The 12,806-nt window shown below is 48.0% G+C and overlaps 2 protein-coding genes across 2 annotated transcripts; both read right to left on the reverse strand.

Moving 5' to 3' along the window:
• Nucleotides 1-813: 813 nt before the first annotated feature.
• LOC135400618 (uncharacterized) lies at nucleotides 814-2,343 on the reverse strand. The gene has a single exon (XM_064632448.1). It carries the CDS (start codon nucleotides 2,341-2,343, stop codon nucleotides 814-816), a length of 1,530 nt encoding a protein of 509 aa, XP_064488518.1.
• Nucleotides 2,344-2,633: 290 nt separating this feature from the next.
• Nucleotides 2,634-4,979, reverse strand: LOC135400619 (uncharacterized). Its single transcript, XM_064632449.1, has one exon. It carries the CDS (start codon nucleotides 4,977-4,979, stop codon nucleotides 2,634-2,636), a length of 2,346 nt encoding a protein of 781 aa, XP_064488519.1.
• Nucleotides 4,980-12,806: the final 7,827 nt, after the last annotated feature.

A 12,806-nucleotide genomic window follows, 5' to 3' on the forward strand; every position in this document is an offset into this window, starting at 1 on the left:
AGACGCTAGAGACGTCTCAGGACGTAAAAGGTAGTCTGAAGGCTTTGGAACACCGACAATGTCACAACCGTATAGCGTATGTAGTACGTGGTACATAAAACACGTAAAACTAACTTGCGCCTTTTGTTTGACCCATCTTCATTTTTATACTTGTCTGAGAGACTTTTAGGTACATTTTATAGCCACTTTGCGCATCAACGCAGATCAGTCAGTGAAGATCAAATTACAAAAGAAGGTTTCACTAATTTTAACACTAATTTCTCCGTATAGTACAGGTATTCTTAGTGCCTGCCCCATTCATCACCATCAATTTATCCGTTGTTGTTGTTGTTGCGAATAAAGTACACAGTAAAGACTCATTATAACAAATTAAGAGGAACCGGAAAGAAATTCGATATAACCCACAGGAACAGTGACAGTAGCCTCGGAAGCGCGCGGAACAAGAAATATTTAAGCAAATAAATAAATCTTAGTGACGTGCACCTTGACCACCGTTTAATCTAGGCGAAGAAAGAAAAGAAAAGAGAAAGGGGGTTGGCTGAATTTGCAATACGGGTGTGAAATCGTTCGTTGGGGAGCTTCGCTCAAAGACAGGGACTCAAGCATTCCATCGCAGCATCATTTATTTGCGACCATGTCTCACGGTACCCGAACCAAGAATGACAAAAGTAAACACCAAAAAAACAGTTCACGTGCTCCCCGCACGATCGTTGTCTTCTTCCCTTTGTAACACGTTTACAACTTCAGCCCAAAAATGTTACACGCAAAAAATGTTCTAACACACTCCCCCCCAAAATGGGCTAGCGCGCATTTTTAACCGTTGGCCAGTTCTAGCGGATACAGCAGTTGCACCGGTCTTCTTCGCAAAGTCCCATCAGGTAGGCGTACGGTGCAAGCCCTGACTTTCTCATCCCTGCCGCAGAATACGTCCACAATCCTGCACAACTTCCAGAGCGGCCGTGGTTGTTTCTCATCGTGCAAGATGACTATGTCGCCAGGTTTGAGCGCTGATGACTTGAAAACTCTCGACGAACGAGATGACTGCAGTTCGGCCAAGTATTCCTTGTGCCATCTTTTCCAAAAGTGGGCAAGACCCCTTTGTCGACTTGTCCAAATTTCGTCTAATGATAGTTTCGTTGAGGTAACTGTGGTTAACACTTGGGATTTCATTTCTTCAAGTTCTTCGGACGCAAACCGTGTCGTTGGGGGCCTTCCTGGCCACGAGCTCTCGTCGCTGACGATCCACGGTGGTCCCTTCCACCACAACTGACTCTCGATCAGTCGTTGAGCTGATATTCCTCTTGTCATTAAGTCAGCGGGATTCTCTTTGCTCGGACAGTAGTGCCAAGGATGCGAATCGCTGTTCTTTTGAATTTCGGTCACTCGGTTCCTTACGAATGGTTTCCATCTTGCTGCATCGCCCTGGATCCAATGGAGTGTGATCATACTGTCGGTCCAGAAATGCACGCCGCTAACTTCAAGCTTGAGGTTTCCGCCGATGTACTGAAATAGGCGTGATGCCACGAGGCTCGCCATCAACTCTAGACGGGGCAGCGTCAGTTGTTTTAGTGGAGCGATTCTTGACTTCGCCAGAACCAGTGTCGTCGTCGTCCTTCCTGTTAAGTCCCTTACGCACAGGTACACTACCGCGCCGTAGGCTGCGGTGCTTGCATCCGCAAAGACGTGCAGCACTCTGCTGTCGGCGACGTCACTTAAGCCATACTCGTAAAATCGCGGTACTTGTATCCGCGATAAATGTCTTAGGTCGTCGCACCAGTCAGCCCATTGGTGTCTGATGTCATCTGGTAGAATTTCATCCCATCCAAGTTTAAGTCGCCAAGTGCGTTGAAAACAGAGTTTAGCGGTTACGAGAAATGGCGAAATCAATCCCATTGGATCATACAGCCTTGCTGCTGTCTGTAGTACGAAACGTTTCGTATCTTTACGTTGCTCGGAGATCTGCCTGACACTGTCCACTGCGAATGTCAGGTTGTCCGTCGCGGGATTCCAAGATAATCCAAGAACTTTCAGTACACCCGCCACTTGACCCTGTGGCATCGCTGCTGTTGCTTCCTCCTCAAACAAGTTCCTCATGGTCGGACTATTGGACGCCCATTTGTGCAACTTCATAGAAGCAGTTTGGAATATGCTCTTCGCCTCACGGTAAAGTTTCTCGGCACTTCCTTCATCTGCTGCTCCAACCAGAAGGTCGTCAACGTACAGTGACTCGCTGAGCAACGTACACGTGACGGGGTATTCGTCTTTCAGGCTCCGCAGGTGGTGTTGTAATGTAGCTGCCAGTAGAAAGGGGCTCGACGTGGTTCCAAAAGGGACCCTGGTCATTCTGTACGTTTCGATGTCTGGCAAAGATGTCTGGCTCGCCAAAAGGGACCCTGGTCATTCTGTACGTTTCGATGTCTGGCAAAGGTTGATCGTGTGTCGGAGCTTCCTTCAGCCACAGAAAACGTAGTGCATCTCTGTCAGCGTCGGTGACGCCAATCTGTAAGAAGGCCTTCTCGATGTCAGCGACCATAGCCACCCGATATTTCCTGAAGTTCAGCAGTAATGCCACTAGGTCACAGTTCAAGTTGGGGCCACTTTCCAAATTGTCGTTCAGTGACTTCGCCTTGGCATCATGACGAGGCATCAAATACGACCCGCAGCTTTGTCGTGCTGGCGCCTTCTCTGATTACCGCCTGATGGGGCATGTAGTACGTCCTGCCCTGCGATGATTGATGTGGGCTTGCCACCTCCGCAATACCGCTGCGTAGCTGCTGCCGTATGACGTTGTCATACTCGCTCATGAGCTGTGGGTCACGTGTAAGCTTCCTCAGGAGTTGATGAAGTCGCTTTCGGGCGACGGCCTCGTTGCTCTCCAGATCCACTTCCGTTTTCCACGGTAGGCATACTTGATAGCCATCTTCGACCTTCACCACAGTCTCCATGAACGACGTTACAACGTCGTTATCCCTCGTATCATCGTTTTCTGTCTCACGTATTCCCAGGCTGTCCAAATCCCACAACTTTGTCACGAGCTCTTCCAGTGGCCGCTCTTGCGTCACCGTCCGCAGCACTACCGTCTTGTCACAGTGTACAACATTTCCGCCTGTCGGGATGGGACCCTGAACACACCAGCCGAAGGACGTTTCGATGGCCCTCAGTCCCTTGCCGAGGTCTTCCACCTTCCCGCTGACGACTTCCCAATAATAGTCGGATCCTATGAGCACTGCGATCTCTTTGGAATCGGTCTGAATAACATCAGCTGGCTCCAGATTCTTGTCGTTCAGCTTGCTTTGTATATCTTTGTCAATCATCGGAAGAATCTGCTCGCAAATGCTGTCGGTTTCCAATGCTTCAATCTCGAAGCTCTTTTCTCCATTACGACTGCTCATTGACAATCGTACTCTCCTGAAGCTCCGTTCTGTGAGGTGGCCTCCAAACACTTCAACCGTAAGCTCCTCGGTCTCCAAATACTTGCACCCCAGTTTCTTCGCCATCCTCCTTGATATGAAGGACCGCTGGCTCCCGCCATCAAACATGATTCTGGCAAGTGTCGTGGATATTTCTCCAGCCAGCATAGCCGTCGCAGTCTGAAGGAGAACTGTAGCCCTCCTTGAATTGTCAGCAGCTGAATGTAGGCTAACGGACGTCGTTGGCGTTGCGACAGAGTCCTGATCCCCGTCAATTTCTTTCGATCCTTTTTTCGACGCGTAGCTTGGATCGCACATTGAAGCTGCATGTCGGCCTGTGCATTTCCTGCAACGCAACCTGCTCTTGCACTCCCTGGATTGATGATTAAGTTTAGTGCATCGGTAGCACCTCCGCTCAGCTCTGAGAATCTCCTTTTTCTTCGTTAACGGAATGTCAGAATCACAATTCTCCGTCTCATGCTGTTGTGACGAACAGAATGTGCAGCGTGTCTTCCCAGCCAAGTGCTGCAGTGCGGCTACTGAAGCTGTTGGCTGGCGTTTGCGGTCGTGAGAAGTCTTGTACTGTCCCTTGTCGTCGGTTTTTTGGGTAGATGTTGCCTGCTCCCGGCTTTCTACTTCAATTCTAACCAGTTGAAGTAGGTCTGACACCTTCTTCCGGTATTGCCTCACAGCAGGGTCAGAAATTCTTGCCGTTCCGGCGCTGTCTCCAGCTTGAATATCAGATGGAACTCCCACCGGGATGGATGCCATTGCCGATTTTCTGTGATATTGCAGCACAATGTCTCTCGGTAACGAGCGTAGCAGTACAGGGTACAGCAGTGAACAGTAAGAGTCTTCACTCACACCTAGGACATTCAGTCCGCGAATGTGGGCTTGGAGTCTGTCATAGAGCTTACGAAGCTCGCGTACGTCTTCGGACAATCGTACGGGACGAATATTCAAAAGTGCTTCCATGTGATCCTGAATGATGGCAGTTTCCGTCCCATAACGTTGCTGCAACAACTCTACTGCGTCCTTGTAGCATTCTGCTGACAAGTGCAGACCTGCTATAGCAGCTGCTGCCTCGCCGACTAATACCGACTTTAGGTAACTGAACTTGTCACTCTGGGTCAGATCTTCGTTCTGATGGATCAGCCGTTGAAATTGTTCCCAAAAGGCCTGCCAATTTCGCTGCTTGCCGTCGAACTTCAATAACTCCAATTTAGGGAGTTTCACCTTGACTGCCGTCGATCTCGTCGTAGAAGTGGTCTGTATTCCAGTTTGTACAGATCCATTCTTCTTGCATTTCAGTCTGGCGATGCAGGTAATCACACGGTCGTTGTATTCATATGTGCGCGTAAAATCCTCTTCGCTCTGTTCGATCTCGCTGTGTTCGATTTCAGCGTCTACGTCGTTAAGTTGCTGGTGACACGCTTGAAGCCGTTCGATCAACACATCGAGAGCGTCCAATGTGGCTTCTCCAGTCCCGCTCAGTAGACTGTTGGCTTCGGTGATGATTCGGGTCACTTGGGACCGGAGCACCTGACGTTTCTTCGGTAGATGAGACATGGCGTCCGCCGTGTTCGATTCCGTTGATTCGCTGCGTCGTTACCGTTTCAGCAGTGTTCGTCGATCAGAGTCCTTCAATACCTTCAGTCCTCGAAGATCCCGGGTTTCGGCACCAAAAGTTATGTGAAATCGTTCGTTGGGGAGCTTCGCTCAAAGACAGGGACTCAAGCATTCCATCGCAGCATCATTTATTTGCGACCATGTCTCACGGTACCCGAACCAAGAATGACAAAAGTAAACACCAAAAAAACAGTTCACGTGCTCCCCGCACGATCGTTGTCTTCTTCCCTTTGTAACACGTTTACAACTTCAGCCCAAAAATGTTACACGCAAAAAATGTTCTAACAACGGGCTTCCGTCGGCTCACGCTTCGCTGTATGCGGAGCCGCCGGGCCGTACAGTCCGAATAATCCGGTTTAGAACTCAGGTATTTAGGCTGGGACCGCGAAAAGAACTTCGATTAAAGCGGTTTCGTTATCAAGAGGGTTTGTTGTATTATTTTATTAAACGTATATTGTTACAACATTGTTATAATGCCTCTGCTAGTGTGGCAGCGAGATTTATGAGCGATATAGCGTTAATATAGCGTTATTGGTTTCGTAGAGGAGATGACGTCATTTTGATAATACAGTTCTTCTTATACTTACGGAGAGAAGCTGGGAAAGTCACGAAAAACGCGTGTCTTTGTGATTTTTTACTAAAATATAATGACTCGGCTCAGAAATCACATCTCCATATTTTTATTTCTCAATCAATCAGTCAATCGGCTCACAAGTTGCTGTCACCTTCACACGGATCGATCGGGCGTGTTCACAAATTGAGCCACCGTTTACAGTTTCAGCGCTCACTCGCTACACTTCGAACACAGTTAACGTTACCGACGTTAGCAGCCAGAGAACGTTACCAAGGCACGTCTAACGGCCGTCATCGATACAGCAATCTACAGCTATTGAAATTGCTTATGGAACTCCGGCCAAGCGCAAGAGACCCGTCGACTGTAGCGCTAAAACTGCATTACAAGGGTCGAAAACGCCGACGCTTGTAATCCCGATCTTGACTTTGCTGAGCTAGGCAAAAAAAAGCACCATCTTCAGGACCGAGAAAATTGGTTCGCCGTTAGAAACAGGCGTGAAGTGTAATCCTAATCCTCTGCTGCGATCCTGATGTATTCGTCGCGATAAAAAAAGAAAAGAAAATAGGAAGACGAACGACCCGATCAACACAAGGAGCTGGAAAGCAACGGGAGTATAGCGGGGTGTTAAAGAGAGTCAGTACGACTTGGAGGAAATGGAGTTGGATCGTCAAGACGGGATTAGTTGCCTTGTTCCCCGGGATCTTTGTGAAGAAAGTTGCGGTGCTTTTGAGAGACTCGCAAGGATCTCAATCATCTGGTGAAAATTGAGGAATGGGAAGATAGAGAAACGGGAATGGGGCTGCTTCCTAGTAATGATATATGCCGACAAGGTATGAAGATGTATGAACAGAACGTGAGAAATATCGGCAGGTCTGAAAAGAGGAAGAGTCGTTTGGAAGCATTTCTTAGTGAATGTACAGCTCGGAAAGGACAAGCGATAATCCGGCTACATTGGCTTGAAGACTTCATTTGGTGATAGCGATGAAGCCCCATGCTGTCACCAGTATAGGCAAAGCGAAAGTACATAATAGGATACCAATCGCTTATCCGAGCTACAGCTCCCCAAATCCTCATAAAATGTGCCGTTCTGGGCGATTGCTTTAGAGAACTGAGAATTGTGACGAATCGGTTTCGGTGCAGGTGGGAGTTTGTAATGCTGGGTGCATAGAACTAACATAGTAACGCATAGCTTCTTGCGGCCTTAGTGCGTCTAAACAAGGGTCCCTGGTCTCTGCTGTAGCTAGTACATTAGAAGTATAGCACACGACACGTCGAAACAGACTATTAAACTTTCTGCTAAGACGCTTTGCAGCGTCCAGCAATGTACAGAGTGTGCAAATAAGCATCACGCATGGCTAGGATGCCCATTCTCCATTAACCTGCCGAAATGTTGTTGACTCTCTCAACTCTTCTCATAACACTATACCGCCTACGTCTAAACAGTCTCCCCAGCCCATTACTAAGAGGCGTTTCCTTTCATCAACTCCATCCTTTTTCGGTTCACACCTCAAAGTCCCACGCTTTTCTCTGCGAACCCATGAATCAACCGGAACTCGCTGGTATTTCTCTCGCGGAACCCATCGCAAATCAAGTGAACCCACCAGAGGTCACACCCTGAATCGCAGTCGCACCCTCTGTAACAGGCATACTGGGTACGCCTTGAACCTCTTGGAGGTTATGGTACATAAACACTGTAAAGACTGTAGTTTTGTAAATCGGGAAATGAAAGAGAAACACCGCAGTGGTGAAGGAGAAATAAGACAAAGAGAACAAGCAAAGAAAGGATGAAATTACTGTCCCACGAGTGTGCTAGACTACATAGCGACTTCATTGAGGTCTTTAAGCACTTTGGGTCCGCTTCAGTGTCTCCGAAATATTTTAAGCGGAAGACCTCTCATGTGAGTGCCATGGTCCTAGAATGGACCCCTTTCACATACGCGTCGAATCCTAGCGGTTCTCCAGCGAATCACGCTCGGAGCGCGTCAAAACAAATCCACGTGGGTAGTACAAAGGACCAAAACCGGTCCGGTGTGGGACCGACGAGCTCGCGCCGTTCGTGCAGTCTCCCTTCTGGTCCCAAACTTCTGTCATCCCCATACTGCGCCATCTGGTGAATGCGAGGATAACCCCCTCCGGCGCCTCAAGGTCATGCGCAGGCGCATGAGCCGTTGTGAAAGAAGTCCATTTTGACGACACGCGGTAGGCCGTCGTCCAGTGTTGCCAAGTCCTATTCCAGGCGGCGACGGACTTCAAGCAACGATCACAGACAACTATAGGATGTGCTCCACAACTCCACAGACAAGGGCAGTTTGGGGAGCCCGCTTTCCCAAGGTCGCCTAGAAATCGGCCACTGCATGAGGCATTCAGTCGAAAGCGATGCAGTAGTGTCTGCACGGACACACACCTATACGTTGGATGACGATGATGAGGTAGGCGATAATCACCGCCGTGGACCGGGATACCGATGCAGGTACCACAAAGACGTTGTCTAGGTTTATCCTGCAAAGTGATGGCGTGCTTGTCTACGCGTCTCCACTAAACCGGAGCTCCCTGTACATTCTCTTGCTCACAGCGACGACCCAGACTCAGAGCAAGTGAAGTCACCTAACGTACCGGTCCGCGCCGGTATACGCTCGCGACGCTCCTGCAGCTGCTGCGTCGTTCTCAGGTCTTGCGAGAGAGAGAGAGAGAGAGAGATAATACCTGTTTATTTACAAACATTGGAACTGAGTGACACCCTTGAGGTGTCTGCTGCTCCATTTCTTGAAAGCGTTTCAATAACGCATGAATAAAATATACACACAGAACAGAAAACACATGCGACGACACACGCATACACACAATAAATATATACATGACATGGGATGTGAGGTACATCCCGGTGCTGTTGTGATTTAATTTACATAAGGGTTAGTAACGGGTGATAATACGGGAGTCTTTTAAATAGTTGCAGAATGCTGTTAATGCGGTCGTCTGATGCAATTCATTTTGCCAGGCTCCAATGATCTTCACGAAAGAGAGAGGTCGATCATCCAGCTTAGCGAGCGTGCTCTCAAGCCTTGATCGTTCTGTAGAGTACTTTTGGCACTGCATTATTATGTGTAGTGTGTCTTCAGTGGTGCCACACGTAGGGCAGTCAGTGGAGGCCGATGGTCTGTAGCGATTCACAACACTGTTGGTTAGTAGCACACCCAGGCGAGTTCGGTGGAGGGCTGTCTGTAAGCTTCGTGGTACGTTCCGTGGAGGCGTAAAGGCTAGGTCTGGGTCTATGAAGGTTAAGTAGTCTGATGAACGAAGATAGGATTTCCACAGTTTGACAGATTTTTCCTTAGTAGTTTGAGTGAGGAGACATTTCGCATCCTCTGGTGTGAACGGTATGGACGACACAGTTGCTTGGCTGTACTTGCAGGTCTTGCGAAATGACGAGGTGTCCAGATATCGTGCACATTCCTTGCGCAAGAGGGGTATATGCTGATGACGCCGCGTGCCAGAGCGTGCTGTCATGTACATTAATTGTATTTGTTGTCTTCAGCTTGTTTTAGCAAACCGGCCGAACGATGACAGACAGCTAATTGGAATCCAGCCGAAACCAAGCATTCCCCTCCAGTCATCTGCTTAAGTTCCACGGCAATAAATTCACCAAGAGCCCTGTCAGAGGCCGGAATGCGATCCGTGTTATCGGTCCACTTTAATGGTGCAGTCCCACAAGGATCATCGGTACACCTGTTACTCTGCACAAGGCGAGACATTTGTCGGAAACTTTGAGTGGCAGCCCCACTGAGGGCCTCTGAGCGCAAGCAGCCGGCGAACCAAGGAAGGAAATTGCTCCGAGCACATGCCATGATGAATGAAGACGGAACATCCATCTGCCCTGCTGGGGTTTCTATTTTGCTTCAGAGAGTACCTTTGCGGGAGGTGCCACTTGGTTTCGGTGAGCTGTCGTTTGGGCATGTGTTACGTTTGCCAGCAACAAGGAGGGGCACAACTCCACGAGGTACCTCGCAAGCTTGCCTAAAGTAGGCGTGTGGGATTATGTGTGTGTCGGATCGGAGAAGGACTGTCGAATCTGTGGCATGCTTAGAGCGAGGGAGGGATACACAGTTTCAGGCACTGGAAAAGTACATTCATAAGAACAAGAAGAAAATAGCTAGCCAACAGACATAACGTTGCATCAAATGCGCTATAGTCAGTGAGCGCATTCCTGACGATTGAATACTCCAGTGCTCAATACTACGATCTTGTGAAATTCTCTCTAATGAAATATTATTTTTCAACTGCTTCGCCTTTTTATGTAAGTTGTAATAAACTAACACTGAGGAGTACATCAAAATAAGATGATATACGCAGCCTGTTTCAACTGTGGACACACACCGCTCGAGGAAGCGCGCGCGTGTGGAACGCGTGCGTGAAACCTTTCGCGCTGATCGACGCTACTGACTATCAGTGAAGTTGCAGTGTACCTAATGAGTGGACATGAAATCGGGAAGTGCGGAAACTAGTGCATTTCCAGTGGAATTTTCCACACAGCTTTTTCTTTGATGCGTGGTTTGTGATTTGGTTACAACGACACAGATTTGATGCAGCGCCTAAGAGCCCCGTGTTGAATCCTTAGTAGAAAAAAATAAACCCAAGTGAGCAGTGTAAGTGTTCACCAGGTGCGCTCTCGTCCCACTGCACACACGTTCAAGGAAACTATCCCAGCGAGATTACAGAGTGCAGTGTCCCTGATCGCCGTAAATAAGGAACAACCTTTTTTATGGTGTCTACAACAGTGTTACCTGCAACAGAAGAAAGAACAAAAAGTAGACAAAACCTGTATTCGAGCCGAAGAGAGAGAGAGGGGGAGAGAGTGGAGGGGCCATTTAATGTTCGGACACGGCACGGACCTCACTGATGGAAGGAGCCCCAACGAAGAGGGAATTTCAGGTGGAGACGCGGGGATGTTTTATGAAGCACGCTGGCTCGTAAATACCGAGCCAGACGTGAAAATCGAAAAGAAAAAAAAAAAGGCAAAACAGTTACGTGGTTCCACTTTCGCCCCCCGTCTATTTTGTCTTTGTGCGAAAGTTTTCGTCTCGTTTCTTCGTCACCCAAGAAAGCAAGAAAAGTTTCTGTTTCCCGCGCGCCGCCATGTTGTTGTTGTCGCTGTTGCTGCTGCTACGGCGGCGCTTTTTCTTTTTCTGCCGTTTATGTACGTTTATCTGCCGAACATGTTGTCGGGCCCGGCTTCTTTTTCCGCAAAGTGCCGGGGATATTACATGTACACGGAGAGAGGAGGTGTTTTGATCCTGTGACTTGTTCTGGTAGAGCAGAGACTTTTTACGATCCCCTGTAAATCTTGCAGAAACGTTTTTCCTCTCCCGCATTCGTTCATGTGCGTTCCTTGTTTGGTGTACCGTGTCTTTAGCACAAGTTGTGATTTCGGGTTGCTTGTCTTGGGGGGGGGGGGATGTCGTTGCACTTTTCTTGCTCCCTCCATTTTCCGGCCGAGGTTATCGTTTGCGGACGGCTTGACTAATTGGCTTGTGGAGGTTGATAGAAACCGGGATACCAGCGGAGAACGTGCTGATACATTCGTATGTGTGCCAGCACCTGCCTTGCTGAAAAACACTTCCTCAACGAGGTCAACGGTGTAGCGAAGTCTTATGGCACGTCGATTCTTTTTCTCTTCGGCTGTTGATGTGACATCACGATATCTTTGACAAACCTTGACCTTTTTACCGCTTGACCTTTTTAAACCTTTCGAATATCGGAAACGACGTCAAAGCAGACAACTTTGTTCTGTGGAAAAAAGAAGCAGCAGCATTCAAAATTTCTCGTTAGGTGTTCGTTGTCATCTATATGTCAGGTCCTGATGGACGACATAACACGTTACTCAATAAGCGTCCTTAGTGCCTTACATCGAATGTTAAGGATAAATCCGAAAAGCCATAAGGATTTCCTTCCTAAATATTGCTTAAACTATTTGCCCGTCCACACGTCTTTAGCGTTCACCAGCTTTCGTTTCCCGCAAAACCTATCTCCAACTTATATTCCGGATGCACACGAGCTTCGACGCTGAAACAAATTGAAGCTCCGTCACCAATATCTCTTTCCCGTTTCCCGAATGGCTGTCAATAGCTCTTCACTGTAAATACCTTCCATTCACTCGTCTGGAGCGTAGATAGAAAATGGCATCGGCTGTCATAGTGACTGTTCTCATTTCCGGCTGGTTACGGCCGTATGTCTTTCTTTACTCCGGTTATGTCTCAGCTCCTTCTTTTAGGAGAAAGAGGCATATGCAAAAAAAAAAAAAGTAATGCAGAGTCTCTGAGTTCTTCACTACTGTAAGTTGTCGAACTTCCGCTGCAGTAAAATAATGGCGACATTGGACCATTCATCCCGAATGAGGGTAGATGGATGAATGTATCAGTATAAGGATTTTTTTATTGCGTGTTAGCGCTGCGAAGCAACTGTGGCTATGGGCGGCGTGCAGATGTAGATAGATGGAGAGAGGACAGCAAGGAAGGAGTGGGGGACAACGGGGTTAGTATGCCGCTGGTGTATAAGGAAATAAGGAAATAAAAAATGTCGACCTGGACCTCGGCGTCTGGTTTCGCAGGGAAGCGACTCATATTGGAGGACATGAAATACATCATGAAATACCGTCACGACGAGAGAATGGCCATACTTTATCATGTGTCTAAAACGTGAATTAGAAACACGAGTAATTGTCATTGTCGTCATTTGTGTTTCGTTAATTGCAGCACCGATATGTGTAAATTGCGTTATAATTGCAAGAGACGAATTCTACGCCTGACTGGAAGCGTTACATAAATGCGAAAGCCTGGTTGCTCTGAAAATACGGTTCTGCCTTAATGAAGAAAGCAACTTGTCATTGACATATGTCAGAGTGTCGTTGTGTCGTTGCAGGGCGTTTCATTCCATCTCTACCAGAGGGCGCCACATGCTAACTTCGGCTTTATTGCTAGGTTTCCACGGTTTCCACTCGCCTGCAATGCTTTGTGTGCAGCCGTCTCTCTCTTTCTCTGAATGTCTGGCAATCCTCCTCGTTTACAAAATGATTGCAGGCCTGCGACATCGTGCGTTCACGGACGATACTTATGGATCTCGTCGATATGCTCCACCTTCTAGTTAGGAAGAAATGAACGAAAGAATTCAACGAACTGCGACGACATATCGAGGGTAGCGAC

This window comes from Ornithodoros turicata, chromosome 7 (genome assembly GCF_037126465.1).
Source record: "Ornithodoros turicata isolate Travis chromosome 7, ASM3712646v1, whole genome shotgun sequence".
Classification (NCBI taxonomy): domain Eukaryota; kingdom Metazoa; phylum Arthropoda; class Arachnida; order Ixodida; family Argasidae; genus Ornithodoros; species Ornithodoros turicata.